The 25,555-nt window shown below is 43.4% G+C and overlaps 1 protein-coding gene across 2 annotated transcripts in view; it reads left to right on the forward strand.

The window, feature by feature from the left end:
* LOC124717251 overlaps nt 1-25,555 on the forward strand; it is a 30,915-nt gene that overhangs the window by 2,516 nt on the left and 2,844 nt on the right. For both annotated transcript variants that reach the window (XM_047244053.1, XM_047244052.1), the window contains exon 2: nt 14,977-15,259. In XM_047244053.1, coding sequence (XP_047100009.1) covers nt 14,977-15,259 — 283 coding nt within the window. The remainder of the gene's footprint in view (nt 1-14,976; nt 15,260-25,555) is intronic.

The following is a 25,555-nucleotide window of genomic DNA, read 5'->3' on the forward strand; positions in this document are numbered from 1 at the left end:
CCCTGTCTGCTGAATCATTAACACTGCACTCTACATCTCTGACAATGACATTTTTACCTCCTGCTAATAGTGCCTTCTGCTTATACAACTTTTGTTTTTAATAAAGTGCATTGTTTAGAGGCAGAACGTTGGTAAACAATAATAAAACCGACAGAAGCAAAACATAAAGCTATCCCATTCAGATTCAGATCGTTTCCTGTTTATTGACACTGGGGATCAAAACACTGTACCTTGCTTTTTTGTTTTGGGAATTAACCATTGTACGGCTTTTTCTCAAATTCCACAGGGTTGCAGCTTAAGAAAACGCGTATCACACTCAAACGCTTTTGTTAAACCAAACAAAATACCTACTGTCCTTGACACCTTTGGCTGTGCAAGTACTTTGCAGTCAAAAGAAGAACCTGAACGTTTTGTTGATGTCCTTGTTCTAAAGCCAAAACTGAAAGTCTATCAAACTGTTTGGTAACATGTGGTACTACACTTTTACAAACTGCCCCCGTAAAAATTTTTGAACCACAAGCAGCAAGGAACTGTTCAGTAATTGTCTACATTGTCTCTTTTTATAAAGAGATTTTTACCAATGAATATTTTGACATCTGAATTCTGACTGCACATGAAAGACACAGTGTTTCGGCTACTGAGTGAATATTGTATTGTGCACTTGCCATCAATAGTCTACTTGATCTATTATTATTAGAGGCGAATTATTGCGAAAGCGCATATATATGATATATTAGAGTTTAAGTTCATTTATTATTTTTTAAATGCATATTCCAGAAAATTTGTCTTATATGTGCATCTTCTGAAGCCACCCTGTCCTGCGGCATAATTAGAATATTGTTGAATAATTATTGTAACAATACAACAATCACGAATATATTTCTTTCTGTGCACACATGGCGCAGAACTGGTTACATCAATTCGCAGCGCACAGTCGCTAGATCTATTACGTTAACACTGTACGTTGTGAAAGTTAATTGTTGAAAACAGTAATCATCTTTAATTTCTTGCCGTAGTAATTGGTATAGTTCATTTTCCTGAAAATAAACGCGATACGATTTCGTCGAGAGGATGCCTTGATCTTGAAAGTGTTTGAGAGTAATATACAAACCTTCTTCTTGGACTCAGTATTTTGGCGCAATTCAGTCGTCTACAAAAAGGCCTTCTGGGTCGTGTTCTGAGAATACTGTAATCAGGTATAAAATGAAACACAGTTGAAATCACTATTGTATACATTTTCTCACTCTTGAATAAACACAGAACAATGTTTCACATTTTTTCAAACACCGACAACATATTTCACATTGCATTGCAGGTAAGTTACATACACTCTTACCTCAGCACGTCCAATCATCAACACAGTTATATTACGACTTCGCTCTTTCACAGATCACTGCCAACTACTGCTAGAAAAGAGCAACATTAATCAGAGATACAGAAGTTTTGCTCGATAGATCATAGGGTATCATACATCTCGATATTTCTTCACAGATGACGTTTGTGTAGAACAGTTTGTGTAGAATAATAATGGCATGTTTTCAAGTCTGAATAATAAATTAGTTTTAGAAACAATAAATTATAGTGGCTTATTAACAGGTTTATATTCTGACAAGATAAAGATTCTATGCTGACAACTGGTATGTGGAAACATATTAGTCAATATGATTATAAGTGTTTCACCTTCGAAACTCGAAAATACAAAGACATAGTCTTTGAGAAATAAAGGAAGATAAATAAACATGACATGAGAAATATGGGACCCCAAACTTCGAAATAAATCAATAAACTCACACTGAGAAATTATGCTTTGCCGATATAGAAAAAGCGTATTTTTGATTTTATTGATTTAGTTCGGTGTTTGGGGCCCATATTTCTCATGTAATGTTTATTAATCTTCCTTTATTTTTGAAAGTCTATGTCTTCGTATTTTCGAATTTTGTAAGCAGAATTTTGCGGGATGCGGAATGTCTGTCTTCCGGGAGATGCAACTTCAGGATTTCAGCGTCTCCGTGACGCTCCACCTGGCTCAAACAAAACTGTGACCAACCGAATTGTCCTTCTTTGTGTCCGTTTAATGCCCCCTCTCAGTCATCTTTGATATGGGCCTCACACACCTGAGCAATTTTCTGCCAGGCGACGCACAAGTGCTTTGTATCCAATCTCTTTTCCAAATTGATTCCCATATCGAAGCTTCCTAGCAATGATTCGTAGTCTGCTGCCTGCGGACCTACCTCATCACTCCACTTAACACACCGACAAATTGTTACGTCCAGCTATTTGTATGAGTTCCATAAATCCACCTGTGACTGACCGGTACTGTAGCCACAGAGTATTACATTTTTTTGTTTTGTGAATTGCCAAATTTTAGACTGCTGAACATTCAAAACAAATTATCAATCTTTGCACAAATTTGAAGTGTTATCAAGACCTGACTGAATATATGTCCAGCACCTAATACTGCCTGATAGGACATAAATATGCGACATGAACAGTAAGATTTCAAACGCACTTCCCCTGCTATCTCAATTCCTGTAAGAAAAGATCAACATCTACGAAAGAAAAGTGGATGCACAATATCCTGGATGTAGTTAGGAGGGGATGGAACTTTAATACTGGCAACTATTTATATACAGATCGTACAAAATAGACATGTGTTTCAAAGTTTTACTGACCTTCAAAGTAGTCTCCAGCACTGTGTATAACCCGTTGCCACCGATGTGGAAGTCGTAGGATACTCTTAGCAGTGCCAGTTGTGTTCACAGTTCGAGCGGCGCGGTCTATTGCCTGACGAATTTAAGCTGTTCTGAAGCGAATGCCGTGAAGTGTTCTCTTCAGTTTAGAAATCGAGTTGAACTCACGAGGGCTTAAGTCAGGGGAGTGCAGTAGGTGGTATAGCACTTAGCAGCTCCATCAGTCAAACAAATCAGTAACAGCTTGGACTGTACGTGCTTGAGCATTGTCCTGCAAATGATGGTCAGGTCCTGCAGAAAGTGTCATCATGTTTGTCTCTATGCTGTTCATTTTTGGAACACAACCTACGACCAACTTATAGACAGAAGCGATGACACTTTCTGCAGGACCTGACCATCATTTTGCAGGACAATGCTCAAGCACGTACAGTGCAAGCTGTTACTGATTTGTTTCACTGATGGGGCTGCTAAGTGCTATACCACCTACTGCACTCCCCTGACTTAAGCCCTCGTGAGTTCAACTCGATTTCTAAACTGAAGGAAACACTTCACGGCATTCGCTTGAGATCTGCTACAAATTCGTCGGGCAATAGACGGTGCCGCTCAAACTGTCGACAGAACTGGCACTGCTAAGAGTATCCTACGACTTCCACATAGCTGGCAACAGCTTATACACAATGCTGGCGCCTACTCTGAAGGTCAGTAAAACTTTGAAACACGTATCTATTTTGCACGAGCTGTAAATAAATAGTTACCACTATTAAAGTTCCAATCCTTGTATATACACTCTAAAATAAAAGGAACAAAGCACCACGAAGATATTATCCAAATGGAATGGGAACAGAGAGATGTTACACAGATATACAAAACAAATGATTAGAATTTCAGAAAAATTCGATGATTTATTCACGAGAAAAAGCTTCACAAACTGAGGAAGTCAATAACACATTGATTCACATCTGGCACTTATGCAAACAGTTATTCAAGTTGGCACTGATGGACAGAGTGGTTGGATGTCTGATTCTGACCAGCTGGTCAGTTATATCGTCAAAATCACGAGCTGTTTGGAGAGCCCTGTCCTAATGCTCCAATCTTTCTGAATTGTGGAGAGATCCTGCGACCTTGCTCGCCAAGATATGGTTTGGCAAGAACGAAGGCAACCAGTAGAAACTCTCACCGTGAGCGGGCGGCAATTGTCTTGTTTAAATGTAAGCCGAGGATAGCTTGCCATGAAGGTAAGCGAAACGGGCCGTAGAATATCGTCGAGCCGGCCGTGGTGGCCGAGCGGTTCTAAGCGCTTCAGTCTGGAACCGCGCGACCGCTACGGTCGCAGGTTCGAATCCTGCCTCGGGCATGGATGTGTGTGATGTCCTTAGGTTAGTTAGGTTTAAGTAGTTCTAAGTTCTAGGGGACTGATGACCTCAGATGTTAAGCCATAGTGCTCAGAGCCAATATCGTCGACGGACCGCTGTGCTGTGAAGGTGCCACGGATGACTGGTAAAGTGGTCCACCTATCAAAAGAAATGGCAGTCCAGACTGCCAGCCGTCGTTGTCGGGCTGTACGGCGGTCAACAGTCAAGCTGGTACCCCGCCACTGCCTGGGGCATCTCCAGACGTCTGTGCGGCCTGGAATCTCTGGAGTAATATTGCTGTCAGTGATCAGTCCAGCTTCGAATTGAGCCCTGAAGTGTCTGGAGTACTGCCCTTCGGGACGTTTACCATTACTAAAGCCAAACTGATCGTCATCTCAAGACTGGGTTGGAGGTTCACTCGCGGTCTAGAAGTAGCCTCTTCGATCAGTAATCAAAACGTCTTGGATTCCGATCTTGTCACTGCATGTATTTTGAGTAATCAGCAGCAATGACACCGAAGACTCACGGCATAAGAGGTCACTCTCGTTCTGCCAATGGCCTCATCAAAAGAGGGCCGACGAACTGACAAAGGTTCAGGTCTCTCAATTGCCCTCGGCGTGGGAAACAGCCCCAAAAAGTCCGAAGTACCAGCTATGATACATGAGGATGCAGAAGGAAATGCTATTTTGAAGAATTGAAAAAAAGTCATTATGATCTCTCCACAGCACAAAAGATTCCGAACTAGTCCCCCATTCGGATCTTTGGGAAGGTGACCACGAGAAAAATATTGAAAATCGAACGAAAGGATAGCGTTCTACGAATCGGGGCGTGAAACGTCGAAGGCATGAACATCTATAAAATCTGAAAAGGGAAATTCTAAAGCGCAGTTTAGATATAGTGGGGGGCTATGAAGTAAAATGGAAAGAAGAAAGGATTTCTGGTAAAATGAGTGTATGATAATATCAACAGCAGCAGAAAATGGCACAACGGGAGTAGGATTCATCATGGACAGGTAGGTAGGGCAGACAGTGAACAGTTGAAAGATAGAGTAGCTCTTACCAGAATCTACAGCATACTAACATCGACGGCGATAGTTGAGGTATATATACCGACGTCGCATGCAGAAGATGAAAAGACCGAGAAAGTGTATGAGGATACTGAACGCGTAATTCAATACGTAAAGGGAGCTGAAAATCTAATAGTCATGGGGGATTGGAATGCAATTGTAGGGGAAGGAGCAGAAGAAAGGTTTGCGGCAGAATATGGGCTTGGTAGTAGAAATCAGAGAGGAATAAGACTAACTGAATAAAATTCAGCCAGTAAAACAGAACACCCTGTTCAAGTATCGTGAGAGGTGGAGATATACTTGGAAAAAGCTGGGAGATACGGTCAGATTTCAGTCAGATTGCATCATGGTCAGGCAGAGATTTCGAAATCAGCTTCAGGATTGTAAGGCGTGACCAGAGGCAGATACAGACCCTGATCATAATTCAGTAGTGATGAAGACTAGGATGAACTTTAAGAGACTAGTCAGGAAGAATTAATGCGCAAAGATATGGGATACGGAAATTCCAAGGAATGAAGAGGGACACTTGAAGTTCTCTGAGGCTACAGAAACGTCGATACAGCGCAACAGGCAGTTCAATTGAAGAGGAATGAACGTCTCTAAAAAGAGCAGACACAGAAGATGGAAAGAAAAACAAGGATGAAACTGCGAGGAAAACATGGGTAACAGAAGAACTACGTCAGTTGATCGGCGAAGGTTCAAATGGCTCTGAGCACTATGGGACTTAACATCTATGGTCATCAGTCCCCTAGAACTTAGAACTACTTAAACCTAACTAACCTAACTAACCTAAGGACATCACACAACACCCAGCCATCACGAGGCAGAGAAAACCCCTGACCCCGCCGGGAATCGAACCCGGGAACCCGGGCGTGGGAAACGAGAACGCTACCGCACGACCACGAGATGCGGGCATCGGCGAAGGAAGGAAGTATAAAAATGATAAGGCAAATTAAGGTATACAGAAATATAAGTCATTAGGAATGAAATAAATAGGAAGTGCAGGGAAGATGGGGTGAAATGGCTGCATGGAAACTGCGAAGAAATCGAAAAAGAAATGATTGTGAGAAGGACCGACTCAGCCTATAGAAAAGTCAAAACAATCTTCCGTGAAATTAAAATCAAGAGTGGTAATATTAAGTGTGCAATGGAAATTCCACTATTAAATGCAGAGGAGAGAACAAATAGGTAAAAAGAGTACGTCGAAGGCGTCTATGAGAGAGAGAACTTGTCTGATGACGTGGTAGAAGTAGAAACAGGTGTTGGCAGGGAAGAGGTATGGGATTCAGTATTAGACGCAGAATTTAAAAGAGCTTTGAAAGAAGAAACGGCAGTTGACAGAAAGAGGTAGGGGATCCAGTATAAGAATCCGAATTTAAAAATGCTTTGAATAACATAATAACAAATAAGGCAGAAGGGGTAATTAACATTCCATACGAATTTCTAAAATCACTGGGGGAAATGACTATTGACGTTGGTGTGTAGAATGTTCGTGACTTCCGATATATCATCAGACTTTCAGAAAAAACATCCAGGCAATTCCGAAAATAGCAAGAGTCGGCAAGAGTGGCAGTTCTCGCATAGCGTTCGAAAATGGAAGCAAGATTGAAGAGGAAGCTAGACGCTTTCATAGGATGTGTCGGCCTGGAAAATGCTTTCGACAATGTAAAGTGGTATATGATGTTTGAAATTCTGAGAAAAACAGGGATGTTCCATAGGGAAAGACGGGTGAAGACAATATGCACAAGAATCAAGAGGGAAGACTGAATGAGCAAGAACGAAGTGTTCAGATTAAAAAGGGTGTAAGAGAAGGATGTAGTCATTCATCCCTGCTGTTCAATCTGTACATCGAAGAAGCAATGACTGAAATAAAAGAAAGCTTCAAGAGTGGAATTCAAGTGCAAGGTGAAAGGATATCAAAGACACAGGGTGACAATTATTGTACTATATGAAATAAAATCGTCATAACTTCTGAACGCTTTGCGTCAGGTCGTTCAAACCGCACGGTTGGCCATGGGTAGCAGAATGCGCATGTGGTTTGGTTTAGCGACGAAGCCAACTTTCATGTGGATGGGTTCGTCAGTAACCAAAACTGGCGTATTTGGGGGCTGAGAATCCGCATTTCGCGATCGAGAAGACCGAGAAGTCTCTTCACCCTCAACGTGTGACTGTGTGATGTGCAGTGTCCAATCACGCAATAATTGGTGCGATATTCCTTGATGGCACAGTGACTACCGAACGCTACGTGAAGTTTAGGGAAGGTAATTTCATCCCCATTGTCCAAGTGACCGTGATTTCGAGATGTGGTTCATACAAGACGGAACTCGACCACATCGAATCTGGAGAGTGATGTCCTGGAGGAGCACTCTGGAGACGCATTCTATCTATGGGGTACCGTCGATTGGCTACCATATTATCCGGATCTGAAGACACGTGACTCGTTGTTATCGGGCTATATTAAAGACAAGGTGTACAGCAATAATTCCAAAACTTTTGCTGAGCTGAAAACAGCCATTCAGTAGGTCATAGACAGCATCCATGTTCCAACACATCAGCGGGTCACGCAGAATTTCGCTATTCGTCTGCGCCATATGATCGACAATGATGGCAGGCATATCGAACATGTCATAACCCAAATCTGAATATCTGCAGTGACGTTTACGTGTCGAATGAAGTGAGTGCACTCCGTGGTTTGAAACTAATTTACTTTTTTTTCGTGTAGTTCAATAATTTTCACCCTGCAAGATCCGCTGATGACATTGCTATATGCAGCGAAAGTGAAGAAGATTTACGAGATCCGGTGTTGGAATGAACAGTCTCATGCATACAGGATATGGACTGAAAGTAAACCGAATAAAACCTAAAGTAATGAGAAATAGTAGAAATGAGAACACGAGAACTTCACATCAGAATTGGGGCTCACGAAGTAGACAAACTTAAGGAATTCTGATACCTAGCCAGCAAAACAACCGACGATAAACGGAGCGAGGAGGAACAAAAAGCAGACTGGCACTGTCAAAGGGGGCATTTCTGTCCAAGAAAAGTCTAGTAATATAAAGTCCGCCGCTTGTGGACTCGCAGTAGCGTTCTCGCTTCCCGAGCACGGGGTCCCGGGTTCGATTCTCGGCGGGGTCAGGGATTGTCACCTACCTTGAGATGACTGGGTGTGGACGTGTCGTCTTCTTCATCATCATTCATCCCCATTACGGTCGGAGGAAGGCAATGGCAAACCACCTTCACTAGGACCTTGCCTAGTACGGCGGTGCGGGTCTCTCGCATCGTTCCCCTACTCTCTGTGAAGGAGTATGGGACTTCATCATCATCAGTAATATAAAACAAAGGCCTTAATTTTAGGAAGAAATTTCTGAGACTGATCGTTTGGAGCACAGCATTGTAGAGTAGTATCGAGTGTGAGAAAACCGGAACAGAACAGAATTGAAGCATTTGAAACGTGTTACAGAAGAATGCTAAAAATTGGGTGGATTGGTTCGGTGAAGAATGAGGAGGTTCTCTGCAGAATCGGCGAGGAAGGGACTAGATGACAGGACATCCGTTAAGATATCAGGGGCTAATTTAGTTTGTACTAGAGGGAGCTGCAGAGCGCAAAATCTGTAGATGGAGACCGAGAATGGATTACATCCAGCCAGCAGTAGAGGACGTAGGTTGCAAGTACTTCTCTGATATCAAGAGGTCGGCACAAGAGGGAGATTTGTGTTCGGCTGCATCAAACCAGTCAGAAGAATGATGACTCAAGGAAAAAAGAAATTTTAGATCCCTATCTCTTCGCTATCGACTCCTGTTTCTTCTTTTAGGATGTCATCAGACATGTGCTCTCTATCCTAGTCCAGTTGTAGCGGTAACATCACAAATGGAGGAAATAATGTAGAGCTCAATTTAGTGATGTGTTTTGCATGTTTTCTTTTAACGGATTGCTCCATGTGACATCAGAAGAGAGGTCGCCGCTAACATCTAGAGGCATAAATCAAATACACTGACCTCACATCCACTCTTTGGACAACATACCAAGCCAAGACTGAAGTCCAGGAAGAGTTTCCTAACAACCTCACGGCCCTTAGAAGGATAAGCTGCGGCTAACCGACTCACCAAGTGGAAAGGAAGATGCCAACACCTGTCAAACTGGATGACACCACAAGAATCCTTGCCGCCTGGACACATGGAGAGGTGGGTCATCTGGAAGTCCTTGAACAGACTGCGGACCGAAGTCGCAAGATCGAGGGACAATCTCCTTAAATGGAACTTCCAACTGCCAACTGTCGACACAACACAGCACGAATGAGGTTGTAATGTTGTTGCTTTAATTTGCTATGAAAGCGGTGTTGATAGACAATAAAAGCGGGTTGAAAGCTGTGAGCTGTCTGGGGAAGTTAACCTTGCATTACTGCGCAACTGTTTTGCCAGGTATCCAGTCTAGCTTACCAAATTCCCAACCAGACTAACATTAATTATAATCTTTTAATAGTCATACGACAACCGGTGATATATATATAAAAAAGAGAATTTAAATGAAAAGAAATAAATCAGTTTATATTTGGAAATTTATTTCAACATTGATCATTGAAATTTCAACATATTAAACTTGATTCATTACTAAACTGGTGCCTTATTTAGGATTGTGAAAATATGAGATTGTAATCTTACGGAACACATCAAACATGGAGCCAAGATTGGGAGACTGCATACAACACTGCATTCATAAAATAACACACGAAGAACGTTGAAACATATGCAAGAGGAAATTAACCACAACCAACCGATTCAATTTTCACCCAAAGAAGTTACGTTCGCAGCACAATCCTGTCCGTCATGTAATTACCACACACTGGTATACCAAATTCATACTAACTCTCTGTGAAATCTTCGCGAAAAGAATAGCTGAGGGCTACTTTGATGATTACACCACATGCTTCACGTGGTCAATTTGGTTTACACAGAGAGTGTAACTTCACAATAATTTTGATAATTAAAATAAATTAGATCGAAAAGCAATTTACAAAAGAAAAACCTCGAACTGGTTACTAACGTCTTACTATTAACCTGATGGGTCAAACAATTCTATAAACACGTGGTACTGGTCTCACAAAGTACACCCCACGTGGGTTGAATTAAAGAAAAGTTGCTATATTGAAAAATATTGTCAAAACGAGACGTTATAATCTCACGCACATTCGCGTTGAAGATTGATGATGCTAGTTAGAGTTACTGATCTACATGTGGTTCCACTTTACTCTCAAAGTAGTGACAAAGCAACTACTGGAAGATATTCTGAACTGTACACTCGAATCACACTGCATTGCAATTTAAGATAACATTAGATATTTTAGGGGTAAACCTGAAATAAAGGTGATTAAATTTTCAGTTAGGCTGAACTTAAGAAGTCCATTGTCCTACGGACTTAGCAGACACGCGCTTAGCCGGAGATCTTACCACTTCAGACGCTCGCCGCGGACAGACTGCCCTGGTCCCTTCCTGAGGGTGCCTCACAAATACAAACGGAAGTGGCCAGAGGGGCAGCTTCCTATACCAACATGACAAGGGATGCACAGGACCATACTAAGGATAGAAACCTCTTTGCTTTTAGAAAGCGTAGCTACCTGTTCCGACGTTGGTCCTACTGTTCTCTAGCAGACAGACTTGTCTGCTACCATCCAGCATGCAACTAGAAATACATTTGCTCATTCATCCTCTCACACAGAAGGGAAGGGGGATGACAGTATCTTATCATATACAGTATATAAAAGAAAGCGGATGTAGGTTCCGTATGAGACTGTGTGACATGAATTACGTATAAACTGTGTTTTAAAGTGTAGTAGTGTGACAGATCGTTCTTGTTTATGTGTAAAAGTAACACGTTTTACTGCTCAGTCTCCTCCCAGATAGTCAGAAACACCACAGTAAATTTAGAAGAGGAATTTATGCCGTAAATGACAACAGATTTAAGAAATTAACATGAAAGGAATCCAACAGAGACCTTTCAAGGTGAATTGCAGACAATGTAACTTATGCCCAACCAGTTGTAGCATGAAGGTCTTAACGTCTGCAGCACCTAATGCTATCAAAGTTGCCCAATTCTGGGTGAATACTGTATAGTTTTCTTTGTATGTATCGTATTCATTTCTGACACTAATAAAGAAGACTTGTCTGTTGATACGCTCCTAGTCGGATTTCCCGCAGTTATTTACAAGTCTGCTATAATCTTACTGTAAGGCAGATGTATAGCGACGTCATTGTTTTTAATACACTGTGATATCATTCTTTTTTAACACACTAGTAATGCAGGGACAAGTTCCTTAAACTGAAACAAAGATTTGCTACGTGGAAAGAGTTTAAATATTTAGATCATGTACTGTGGTAATAGTTAATCATTAAAAGTGTCATATTTACATGTGTCTTTGGTTTTGACGACCTTGAAAAGTGTGTATTTTGAATACTTGCCGTGGAATATCAGTCAAAAAAATGTAATAAATTACCCCAAAATTAGACAGCCTTCTTAATGTCGGAACCTTTCAAAAATCCGAATTGTGACTTGGACAATATTTTATTTCTGGTGAGATAGTTCAGAACACGGCATTATATTATCTTTTCTAAAATTTTTGTGGATGCGGGCAAAACTAAAAGTGGACATAAGTTTGATGGTATTTTCTTATCTCCTTTCTTACACAAAGGTTTCACTTCGTCGTAAATCGTATTCATCACACACAGACAGGCAGCCTGTCAACTACACTTGCTTCCCCATAAAGGATTCGTCCTCATTGCAATCCAGATATATTATAAATGTAGATGTATGTATGTTCCACATCTCTTGCTAAACTACTGGATCGATTTCAACCGAACTTGGTACACGTATAACTTACTGCCTGGAAATAACTACTGTGTGGCTGAGAACCACCTGCCACTCAAAGGGATAGGAGTGAAAAAGTATCGAAGCTGACGACGCACAAATAGCCAGACTACATTCATCTATATACACACCTGGAAATGGAAAAAAGAACACATTGACACCGGTGTGTCAGACCCACCATACTTGCTCCGGACACTGCGAGAGGGCTGTACAAGCAATGATCACACGCACGGCACAGCGGACACACCAGGAACCGCGGTGTTGGCCGTCGAATGGCGCTAGCTGCGCAGCATTTGTGCACCGCCGCCGTCAGTGTCAGCCAGTTTGCCGTGGCATACGGAGCTCCATCGCAGTCTTTAACACTGGTAGCATGCCGCGACAGCGTGGACGTGAACCGTATGTGCAGTTGACGGACTTTGAGCGAGGGCGTATAGTGGGCATGCGGGAGGCCGGGTGGACGTACCGCCGAATTGCTCAACACGTGGGGCGTGAGGTCTCCACAGGAGATCGATGTTGTCGCCAGTGGTCGGCGGAAGGTGCACGTGCCCGTCGACCTGGGACCGGACCGCAGCGACGCACGGATGCACGCCAAGACCGTAGGATCCTACGCAGTGCCGTAGGGGACCGCACCGCCACTTCCTAGCAAATTAGGGACACTGTTGCTCCTGGGGTATCGGCGAGGACCATTCGCAACCGTCTCCATGATGCTGGGCTACGGTCCCGCACACCGTTAGGCCGTCTTCCGCTCACGACCCAACATCGTGCAGCCCGCCTCCAGTGGTGTCGCGACAGGCGTGAATGGAGGGACGAATGGAGACGTGTCGTCTTCAGCGATGAGAGTCGCTTCTGCCTTGGTGCCAATGATGGTCGTATGCGTGTTTGGCGCCGTGCAGGTGAGCGCCACAATCAGGACTGCATACGACCGAGGCACACAGGGCCAACACCCGGCATCATGGTGTGGGGAGCGATCTCCTACACTGGGCGTACACCACTGGTGATCGTCGAGGGGACACTGAATAGTGCACGGTACATCCAAACCGTAATCGAACCCATCGTTATACCATTCCTAAACCGGCAAGGGAACTTGCTGTTCCAACAGGACAATGCACGTCCGCGTGTATCCCGTGCCACCCAACGTGCTCTAGAAGGTGTAAGTCAACTACACTGGCCAGTAAGATCTCCGGATCTGTCCCCCATTGAGCATGTTTGGGACTGGATGAAGCGTCGTCTCACGCGGTCTGCACGTCCAGCACGAACGCTGGTCCAACTGAGGCGCCAGGTGGAAATGGCATGGCAAGCCGTTCCACAGGACTACATCCAGCATCTCTACGATCGTCTCCATGGGAGAATAGCAGCCTGCATTGCTGCGAAAGGTGGATATACACTGTACTAGTGCCGACATTGTGCATGCTCTGTTGCCTGTGTCTATGTGCCTGTGGTTCTGTCAGTGTGATCATGTGATGTATCTGACCCCAGGAATGTCTCAATAAAGTTTCCCCTTCCTGGGACAATGAATTCACGGTGTTCTTATTTCAATTTCCAGGAGTGTATTTGAGAATCAGAGCTGTTAGTGGCTTGCAACAAGGTTAACTAATAATCTTTTACGAGACACCTTCTCGCTGACACCCCCTACAAAATGATGAAAGGAAAACAGTTTATTACACACTACATTTTCGCTGATCATGCAGTAAAACTGCCGCATCAGGCATGACGTTTTAGTTTATTACTTCATTACTAATAACTCTTTTCACAACACATTATTTAGACAGTATTTACATGGAGCCCTGAATGTACTAGCAAAAATATGTGATTATATGACAGATACGTCAAGATGACGTCGTAATGAATGAGACACATGAAAGTGAAACTGCAGGACAAAAATCTCTAGAGATACAGGTGAAACATGCGCAAAAATATGAGTGGAATATGTTAAATGTATGTGAAATATGTGTGACAAGTACTCATGCGGCGCCAGCCGGGGTGGCCGAGTGGTTCTAGGCGCTACAGTCTGGAACCGCATGACCGCTACGGTCGCAGATTGGAATCCTGCCTCTGGCATGGATGTGTGTGATGTCCTTAGGTTAGTTAGGTTTAAGTAGTTCTAAGCTCTAGGGGACTGATGACCTCAGCTGTTAAGTCCCATAGTGCTCAGAGCCATTTGAACCATTTGAACTTAGGCGGCCAAGTTGCAGGCAAAAAGCCCCTCCTAAAACTCTGAATCGATTGAAACCAAATTTGGTACACATATTTACTAGCTGGAAAGAAATATTGTGGGTGTAAGAAACAGCAACAATCTGTGGGAATGGGGATGATAGTGCAGAGAAAGAAGGGGGGATAGACAGACAGGGGACGAAAAAGGTGGACACACAAAGGGAGAGAGATAAAAGGGAAGAGGAGATTGAAAGACAGAGGGAATAAGAGTGAATGGGAGGAAGAAAACAGGAAGAGATGAAGAGAGGGAGGGGGAGGATGAATTGGACAGTGGGGAGAGGAGGAGATGTACAGGAAGAGAAGGAAGAGTAGGTGGACAGAGGAAAGAGGTCGTGCTGGACAGAGAGAGGTGGAGGAAGAGATGTATAAGTACAGGAGGGAGGAGGTAGTAGACAGAGAGAGGGGAGGATGAGATGGATAGGAAGAGGGGAGGGAGAAAGATATGGACAGAGAGTCAGGGGAGGTGGAGATGACTTAAGGTGGGTGAGGAGGAGATGAGTGGGTAGGAGATGAACTTATAGGGGGAGGATGAGATAGAGAGAGAGACAGGGATGAGGCTGACAGAGAGAGAGGGGAAGGCGGAGATGGACAGACAGAGCGAGAGGAGGAGATAGGCGGAAAGAGGTAGAAGGAGGAGATAGACTAATAGAATATTGAAATAAATACATACAAAAGTAAAGCCAGGTACTCAGCTTGTCTGTTACATAGTTCCGTCATATTGTTCTCATAGCCGACACACATACTGATCTTGTAATGAAATACAGAATGAATTATTCTCTAATGTTTGCTTTTTTCTAGGTCTTGGGCCGCTGGTACGTGCTGGAGATAATGTCCCCAAATGTGGATAAGGAGAAGGAGAAGGAGAAGCGGCGGGACGCGTGTGCGGGTGTGGACTTCTGGCGCTGGGATATCGAGGAGAACAACCTGATGCCTGAAGTGGTGCCGCCACCTGCCGTGGGCCCCGAGCACCTGGTGATGCGCGGCTTCAACCGGCACGTCAACGAGCACCACACCTCCAGCTACCGCGTCGACACGACCACCGTCGTTCAGGGCTCGGGCGGCGCCATCTGGGATCAGCCCGGTGAGAGTCTCGCTATTCCTGCCACTCCCTGCTGCCGATGGTCCCCAGACTGTGGGGACACCCGACGTCTGTTTGAGTTGGTAGCACTGGTCGCGCTGACACTACAGCTGCCATCTGTCACTGCAGTGAGGGAAGGACGTCGACTCCTGACTTCGGCTGCTTGTTCACTGCGGCACTCTATCTTGTGCTGTGCCAGGCTTAATGTCTGTTCCTCACGATTGCAAAGTACTGGAAATTTATGACACCAGAGTCGTTCACAGTGGCATGCAGAAAAAAAAATCTCCTTGGTTTGCAGGCATCATCGCTTTGAATAAAACACTCGAGGTTTCAGTGGCTCTGCCCACCATCACCATCAGGGGTGAAAAACACGAACTGCCAAGAGGGCACAGTGTTCCTCTTAAACAGGTGCAACATCAGTTTCTGAAACCCATGGGGCAAGATTTGTATACAGTGCGTATCACAATCAGTAGTAAAAACTGACACGAGTGAAACTGTATGAGGAGGGGGGGGGGGGGGGGGGGAGGGGGGGGGGGAGTGAGAGGGGGAGCAAAATTGTAGGTCGTTTGCGTGGGCTTTGAATGTCCCGCAAAAGTAAATATGAATTCTTGACGATTGCAGCAATGCAGGAGTGACAATTTCAAATGTGTCGCTGTCCTGTCGTGGCACATGACTTAACCCAGTCTCGCTCAGTGCACAGGGGAAATATAGGCCCCACAACGAACTTGAGACATCACTCTAGTTTCATTCGTCAACATACATCACGAACGTTCAAATTCATCTGGTCCCAGGTGGGAAATCGGCGTTACAATGAAAAGGTACTTAATAAAGTCCTTAACTTTTTCATGTGGCATGGAGAGCGTAAGTCTATTTAAACAGGCAGGTATGGAATATTAAAGTGGTTGCACACAGTAACCTGCTCCCCGCTCGAGACGGTCGCTGCAAATCGTAAGACTGGTCGTGACACGTGTTGTGACAGACGCCAGCGGGCCAGTATATCTCGTTGGCCTTGGTCCGTCTGCAGACCGGAGCTGCCCAACTCTCCCATGCATCCCATCGTCACTCTGGAAGGTTCCAGACGCTGTTATCGCTCCTACATACTCACAACACCGTGCCCAATCCAATAGTCAGTGGCTTTTTGTTCCTGATGAAGACAGCGGTGACAGCTTTATAAAACTGAATCTTTTATTCAAAGCCCAAAGCTGCCAGAGGTCACCAATTTATATCAATGGAGCAACTTGAAAATTTGTGCCCGACTGAGATTCAAATGTGGGTCTGTTGGTTACAAGGCACATGTCCTGACCACTACGTCATCTGAACACAGTGGTCACCACTACCCTAGCACACCTACAGCAAACCGAAATTCTCAACTTATACCACACACAACCGATGTAAAGCCCCTATTTATTAGTCTCATTTCTAGCGGCATCGCCGGCCGCTGTAGCCGAGCGGTTCTAGGCGCTTCAGTCCTGAAACGTGCTGCTTCACCGGTCGCAGGTCTGATGCCTGCCTCGGGCATGGCTGTGTGTGATGTCCTTAGGTTAGTTAGGTTTAAGCAGTTCTAAGTCTAGGGGACCGATGACCTCAGATGTTAAATCCCACAGTGCTCAGAGCCATTTTCTAGCGGCATCTCGCTGATTCCCATTGGTATGCATCTGCACTGAACGGATCATTGGCCGTCATCGCTTTAATTATGTATGTGGTGTCGTTCTTTCGGACGCGGCTTGTGAACCGAGAAGATTTTATACTGGAAGATTGATTTCCTTGCAGCTACCTGTGTAATAAGCCTCGAGACACCATTACACAGCCAGTGGAAATATTCGCTATCAAGATGCTGTGTGGGGGGTTTCACTTTGCAAGACTGTACAAAACATACCAATAATGTAACTAATCTAAGGTTTCTCTGTCGTGGAAAATGTACTGTTCTGGGCTACTGAGAAACTGTATAGCATTGTTGTCTCTGTAATCGTGAGGAGTGGATTAAGTCGTCACTTTCTTTGTATGTACTCAGCTTGTCATGCCTTAAGTGTACATGTTGAGGTGACTGCCATGAGTGTATGTAGAGTTTATTGCTGTATTTGCAGTAAGAGAGAAAGGAGATGGCAAAACCTATTGTGAGACATGGCGATTCCCCCTATTACCAAAGCGCCCACTGAGATTAATGCTCCTATCCAAGACGCAGGGGCCGGCCGTTGTGGCCGAGAGGTTCTAGGCGCTTCAGTCTGAAACCGCGCGACCGCTACGGTCGCAGGTTCGAATCCTGTCTCGGGCATTGGTGTGTGTGATGTCCTTAGGTTAGTTAGGTTTAAGTAGTTCTAAGTTCTAGGGTACTGATGACCTCATATGTTAAGTCCCATAGTGCTCAGAGCCATTTGAACCATTTGAACGAACCCACCCAAATGAACATGGCCGATGATAACGAGGCACGTGTGCATGTGGATACTAATTCCCCGCGGCCAGCCACGCAGTTTTAACGCTCTCACACAACCGTTCAGAAGTTATGACGATTTTATTTCATTTAGTTCATTAATTGTCACCCTCTTTGTATCTGGGATACAGAACTTTTGCAAACTGTGAGGTGCTGGCCTATCTAAAGGCAGTCCAATGGTGTTCTAAGGTTTGTCAGTTAGCTGCTGATGTTGAGATGAGACGTAGTTTTATTGAAGGGTGCCTTAGAACTGTAACGATACTGAATTTATAATAAGAAACAAATATTAAGGCCACCTCCATGATTGAGTGATCAGTGTGGAAGCCTGCCATGCGGAGGACCTCACTTCAATTCCTGTAACTGTCATCAGGGGTTGTTGCTTGGAATAGGGTCCAGTCAGCCTCGTGATGCCGACTGAGGAGCTACTTGAAAGAAAGGTAGCAGCTCCAAGATTCTGAAAGCTACCAACAGCCAGGAGAGTGGGGTGCTGATGCCACACCCACTGTTGAAGAGCAGTTCGGGGATGGCAATTGCATCTTTCAACATGATCGAGCACCTGTTCATAATGCGCGGCCTGTGGTGGAGTGGTTGCAACAAAATAACATCCCTATAATGGATATACCTGAACATACTCCTGACCTGCATTCTATAGAACACCTTTGGGATGTTTTGAAACGCCGGCTTCGTATCAGGCCCACCGACCAACATCAATACTTCTAGATATGTCAAGGTTTTTTTTTTTTTTTTTTTTAAATTACCGCTACCAGTCACAAACTTTGTCAACTGTTGTATTACTTGTTTATTTAGCGACATGTTTCGAGAGTTAAACCTTATCTTCAGGCTAAATGACATTACAAAAACAGCTTTACAATAAGGTCATAATGATATTACATAGCCTTTTCGTAAATGCTGTGGTCATCTTTGTTCTTCTGGCGTGGCAGTCTCAAAGATACATATTTCTTGAGACATTCACGGTCAAAAAATAGTCAAAATGGCTTCAAATTCATCAATACCTCTTCTCAGTGCAGCACTCCGTGAAGAATGGGCTGCCAGTCCCCAAGAAACCTTCGAGCACCTGATTGAAAGTATGCTGTGGAAGCTGTCATCAAGGCTACGGGTGGGCCAACACCATTTTGAATTCCAGCATTACCGATTAAGGGAGCCAAAAAACTTATAAGCCATTTTCAGCCAGGTGTCCGGATACTTTTGATCACATAGTGTATCATTGGGTAAAGTGGTAACGTGATTGTTCAAGTTGGCGTGTAGAATGTATGAGACTCGACACTTACTATCAGATTTGCGGGAAAATATCGCACACACAGAATCCCGATAATAGCGACGGAAGGTAAGTGCGAGAACTTTCGTACAATCAGCTTGACAGCTCTGCATCGAAGTTTCTGACAAGAATAACATACAGGAGAGTGGGGGAGAAAACTCGGGATGCGTTAGATGTCGATCAGTTTGGGGTTTGGGAAGGAATGTATTCTAGAGAGAAAGTTCTGTCGTTCTGCTTATAATGGAATTAAGAATTAACAAAAATCAATAAACGTTTATAGCTTTTGTCGACATGTAAAAAGTGTTCGACAATGTAAAATGGTACAAAATGTTAGAAATTCTTATATAAACAGAAGTAAGCTGTAGGGAAAGACAATGTGTGCAAGAACCAAGACGGGACAATAAGAACTGAAGACAAACAACGAAGTGTTCGGAATAAGAAAGGATGCAGTCTCTTGCTCCGACTCCAGTCAACAGACAGAAGAAGCAATGACGGTAGTAAAAGTGAGAGTTAACCCTGTGGGGCTGTTACCTAAAATGATTGAGAATGTATGCAAAATTTAGTTTGCTGACAAAATTTATTTTCCGAAAGCAAAGACAGACATACATTATGTTAAACAAGTTATGATTTAATACCGTAAACAACTAATACGTGATTTAAGACCACAATGAAGAAGGATCTTGGGTGGCAGAAGTGAGTCAAGTAATCTGGCCCTAAAATTGTGGATAACGCAATCTGAATTGATCTGACGCTGAGCAGACTTGTATTGTTCAAATATACAGAAGTTTCTCTATACAGGTGCAGCTGAGAGCAAGTGGCGATTGAGGTCTGTAGCCCCTGACAAGGCCTTGAGCGGCAGTACTTTACCATGTTTGCTTCGTGCAGCGATGTGACTAGAGAGATACGTGAGGTGTCACCTGTAAATCTATCGCGGCCACGAGAGAAATGCAAAAATATCACGGTCTAGTGATCAGACAGACTGATCGCAATTACCTCTCTACCAGAGCCCTGAAATCATGGTAGATTTCAGTGTGTGACACACCCGTTCACTGATTGTACCAAGGACCTATTCGGTTCACTTATACGACAGAGCGCTCAAGGATACCAAACGTCAAGACCGGTAAACCAAAAACGAATAAGTGTGCCCTCGACAAAATAGTAGTCTGAGACGTTTGAAGTCACACTATCAGTACAGTAAGAACTTCACCACAGGCTCCCCAGTCCAAACTACTCACAGCAGAAGTCAGTCTCAGGATGAATCACAAGTACCAACCACACATGTCATAGCTTCGACCAAAAGATCTCCTACAAGACAAAATCCAGCACCCGAGTGCTTCACACCTCTTCAGAAAATAAAATCCGTTTTCCCGCAAAGTGCATGAACTGCACCACTTTCACGTTGTCTCGAGCCAATCATACGGCTCTAGAGGCGCTAAATCTCCCCTCCCACACTACAGCACTAACTCCTGTCTAATCAGGGCAAGAGTTACAAAACCTCCATCTCTAGAGAAAAAAGGAAACCGCCAATTACTGGCCTTTTTTAAGTTTTCACGGAGGGGGAAGGTATTTTTCTCCGAAGTCGCATAACGTCCCACAGCAACAAGTGAACAGATACAATCTTCATCTAAATCGTCTGTGCCTTGGAGCTTGTTAGTCCTAGCTATGAGGTGTAATAAAGATTCTACCTCTAAACGTTTCTCAGACGCTGGAGTTTCTTATAGAACCGAGGTGGCCAATGGTATGGGTCACAGGCCTATTTGCAGTATCAGCGAACATGAAAACTTGTGAATTTTTATTATGCGTGGCTCTGCACACAATGCCCAGTTTACAACTCCATTGTGTAGACATGTCCCTTCAGTCCGTCGCCCCCAGCCAAGCCTTCGGCTGGCGCCAATGCAGGTAGCTCAGCATTGTTCTGCTGGAGACCTGTATCAACGAGGAGCTGCTCTGCCCTGTACAGCTGTGGGCCTGTCCAGCAAGATTTGCTCAGGGATGGGCTAACTGCCAATCGCTTTTAACTCCCAACATGCCGTTTCTAAGAGCTAAGAACCATAAAAATACCTCATGCTCTCAGTGCCCTAACAGGCTCCATCAACGTCTGCTCAGGCCATTAACTGTCTAGAGTCTCACTCAAGGTGCATGAGGTTGTAATAAAATCTTTAATAATTTTCTGTATACGAAAAATAGCTGAGAGAGTAACTTGTCCTCTCTCAAAAGAAAGGGTCGAGAGTGGGACTAAAATTCAGGGTGAAAGAATATGAATGATAAAGCTTGCTGATGACACTGCTATCATCAGTGAAAGTGAAGACAATTAAAAACTACATTAAATCGAATTAACAGTCTAAATATACATAATATAGTTTGAGAATAAACCTAAGAAAGTAATGAGAAGTAACAGAAATGAAGTCAACTATAAACATAACATCAAAATTTTGGACTGGGAAGTAGCTGAAGAGAAGAATTCTGATACTTTGGAAACAAAATAACACATGAAGAATGAAGCAGGGCGGCAGTGGAAAGACAATAGTAGCACTGGCAAAGACAGCATTTCTGGCAAAGAGAAATGTGCTAGCATCAGAAGTTGCCCTTAATCTGAAGAAGAACTTTCTGAGAAAAATTTCGAGCATGATATTGTCTGGTAGTCAATCATAGACTGTGGAAAAACCGGAAAAGAAGAGAATTGAAGAAATTGAGATGTGGAACTACAGAAGCATTTTTAAAACTGGGTGAACTCGTAAGATAAGGAATGATGAGATTCCCTGCAGGACTGGCGAAGAAAGGAAAGTAGAGAAAACTCTGAAAGGAAGAAGGGACAAGATAATAGAGCATGTGTTAAGACGTCAGGGAATAACTTCCATTGTGCTAGAGGAAGCTGTAGATTGTAAAAAATACATAAGGGATGTCAGGAATTAGACATATCCAAAGAAGAATTGAGGACGAACAGTGCAAGTGTTACTCTCAGGTCAGGGAATTCGTATTGTGCCACATCAAACCATCCAGAAGACTAATGACTAAAAAAAGAAAAGGAAGTAGTGACAGGCATGTAGTGACAAGAATGTTATTAGAAACCAGCAGGAGGGACAGACTGGCCGTTGGCCAATGAAGCAACCCAAGGGCGTGTTCCCTCCCTATAAAGAAAGTACAGGGTCCTTCGACACAAAAGTAGGAATAATGGTGGGTAAAACTGGCTTACAGCGAATATGTTGCAGCAGAATACACTCTCAGAATAAGCTCTCAGTTATTCATTCAGACATACCAATAAGCACTATGCCGGTCCCAGGCACCTCATTAGCGCTACCCCCTTTGTTGTGATTCTTGATGTGGGAAGCGTGACTCAGACACAATTCCATCTTCTTGATCCTACCATGTTTCTGGAGCGATGTACAGAGCTAGTAGAAGATACTCTCAGAATCGACCAACGGCAGGCTGAGAGGAAGTCGACAGACGAAGGACACACATTTTCCATATTTCCTGCAAGTGGCAGCTTTGCAAAAAAAAAAAAAAAAAAAAAAAAATCATTATGAAGATTGGCACATTGCATAACTAATCCCATCGTATCGCGATTTTTTTGTTCATTTTAAGGAGCACTTGTTTCGTCCTGATATTTATCTAGAAATTAAGTGACCAGAATTGCGGGATTAGAGGCATTGATCCCTTTCCATTGTCCTTTTTCACCTATTATAATTTGTACACCAGTGTACGAATACTATAGAAAGCGACTTTCTCTATTAGTCATAGTAAGTCATTGTGTTAACGAAAAAAATGATTCTTCCAACCATAGGATGGAAAGTAAAGAGTTGCAGGAAATATGTGAGTAGTTGAAACTTCTGACAGATGTCTCCATCCACAGCGATCTTCGGCCTTTCTTAATATGACGTGAAGCAGCAGACTGGTAATCTTCTTCGCTTGATCCAACCATCTGTTTCTGCTTTCCCACGTGGTCTTATGCCCTTAATTTTTCCCTGCACGATGGTATTCTCTAAACTATCCCCTTCTCATGACGTGCCCAAGGAACTGAAGGTATCTTTGGCTGACACGAGAAGATAACCTTCTTGTGATTTTTTCTATTATTGAAACATTTGTTCCTTTGAGTGTCCACGGTACATGTAGCATCCTCCGGCAACACCACGTCTCGAAGGCATCAATGCGCCTCTTATCACTACCTTTCACGGTCCAGGTCGCGCATCCGCATTAGAGTTACAGGAAACACCAATGGTCCTACCAAGTGCATCTTCGTTGTCTCGGATATTGCGCGATTCTGCCATGTCTTAGTCAGTTTGACCATTGCGACTGGGCCAAGAATGTTTCGTCGTCTTATTTCTTTATCACTCTTTCCTGTCCAATTGATCAGAGAGTGTAGATGTACATAATCACTCACTATCTCCAGATACGTTAAGCGTCCTGTAAGTTGGTTTTGATCGATGCCTTGACGATTTATAACCATTACTTTCTTGTCATGTTTATCTCTAGACGAAGGTTTAGACTAATATCTTTCACTCTTGAGAACAACTTACCAAGTTGTATGTGAATGTAGGCTTTCCTGGTGTATACTGCTGATGAAATCTTCTCGGGCTTCCATCCGGGTAGCTGCGAAGATGATGAGAATAACATTCGTCGAAACGTCGCTGATTTTCGACGCAGCTACCCGGATGGAAGCTCGAGAAGATTTCATCAGATTTCGAAGTTGTTCCTCTCTTCCTGCTGTGAGTGTAGTATCCTCTGCAAAGCGTGAATTGTTGATTTTCCTGCTGCCAATTGAAATCCCACCGTCCTAGCCATCCAGCGCTTTCTGATTACACACTCTGCATGGATATTTTAGAGCTGAGGTGACGGTATGCAACCTTGTCTGACGCCATTTGTCACATCTAGAAACTCCGCGTCTTCACCATCTACTTTTATGGTTGCGGTATGGCTATTATAAAGATCTTTTAGTAAGGATACCAGGTGTTTTGGAACCCCAGACTCGTTGACCACTTGCCACAACTTGTCCCACATGACACAGACAAAGGCCTTTTTATAATCTAGGAAGCAAATGTAGACAGGGACACAGAACTCATTACCTTTTTCAGTTATATGCCTTAAATTCAAGACTGCTTCTCGAGTACCTTTACCTGACACGAAACCCGCTTGTTCTGTGAAAATCTAAGACTGCCAAAAATGTTTAGGCGTTGATTTATTATATGCAGGAGGACTTTACTAGCATGTGATATTAATGCTATGGTCCTATAGCTGGAACTGTCCCTAACTGATCTTTTAGTAAGGATACCAGGTGTTTTGGATGTTCAAATGTGTGTGAAATCTTATGGGACTTAACTGCTAAGGTCATCAGTCCCTAAGCTTACACACTACTTAACCTAAATTATCCTAAGAACAAACACACACTCCCATGCTCGAGAAGGACTTCGCCGGAACCTGATTCTTTTCTGTGCAGAGGAATTAGGATAGATGTAGTCCAGTCTTTAGGCTATTCACCCGTTTTCCACACCTTATTACATAGTTAATGTAGGACATGCATGCCTTCCTTTCCCATCGTAATCAGCATTTCTCTGCTAATACCATCTATATCTGAGGCTTTGTTGTTTTTCAGATGCTTGATGGCATTTTCGATTTCACTGTGCAGGATATCAGGTTATTTATTTGACTCCATACAAATGTTCTCTTCGTCGATGTTGTTTCCTTTGCAGTACAGTGTTGTTTCCTCCTAGCTATTGCTAATTGCTGGTGACTGATAATAGTGCATCTAGATCTTCTACCATCCACGTGCGCAGTTTGAACTCTCGGGTGATGCTGTTTATCTTCTTAGTCCCCTTATAATTGGTCAGGTTTAGGATGGAATTTGTTTTATAGGTCTAAATGTTCTGACTTGGGCTTACCTTCTGTTTAATCTCCCATACTGTGAGCTTAAGATCAGCCACCTAGAACGCAGCAATGACGGTAAGTAGTTGTAATTCCTTGGGCCCTTCAGGAAGTATGACCACAGACATAGCAGTTTAAAAGGTTAAATTGGGAGCTCACACAGAATAAGAGCTTAGAAGTCCGCATGTGGGGAATTTGTGATGGCTACATTTTTCCAGAAAATTAACTGTAAGGTTGTGTGCCTTGGAGTATTCTGTTTTGTTTCAAATGACATGGTTTTTTATACAAATATTTTACTTGGGATTTATGTAAGACAAAGGAATTTATTCTGGATAAACTACATGGGATGTAACTGTGATTGAGCACAAGTGTGTTCTGTATCCAGCTTTTTCAGAAGTTGTTAAGCCACAGATGCACATGGGGTCTTGGTACCAAGTCTTTACAGGGGTTTATTTTGTAATAACTTTTCTGTTGATTCTGATTGTTCTGTGGGTGGTACTCATTTTAACAAGATGAGTTTCATAGAGCATCTGCTGCTTACAGTAATTGGTGTTATGGATACAGACAGTGGATGCAGTGGGGATAGTGCAGTCTAGGGTCTTGAGGCAACTTGATATTGTCTACAGACACTGGCAGGTCAGTTTCCCTTCTGGATCATAGTGTGACTACAGGCTGTATCTCTCCAATGAGATGCTCTTCTGTTTTTACAATGTACAAATGATCAATGTTGCCACCTCAC

Source organism: Schistocerca piceifrons, chromosome 9 (genome assembly GCF_021461385.2).
Source record: "Schistocerca piceifrons isolate TAMUIC-IGC-003096 chromosome 9, iqSchPice1.1, whole genome shotgun sequence".
In the NCBI taxonomy this organism is placed as follows: domain Eukaryota; kingdom Metazoa; phylum Arthropoda; class Insecta; order Orthoptera; family Acrididae; genus Schistocerca; species Schistocerca piceifrons.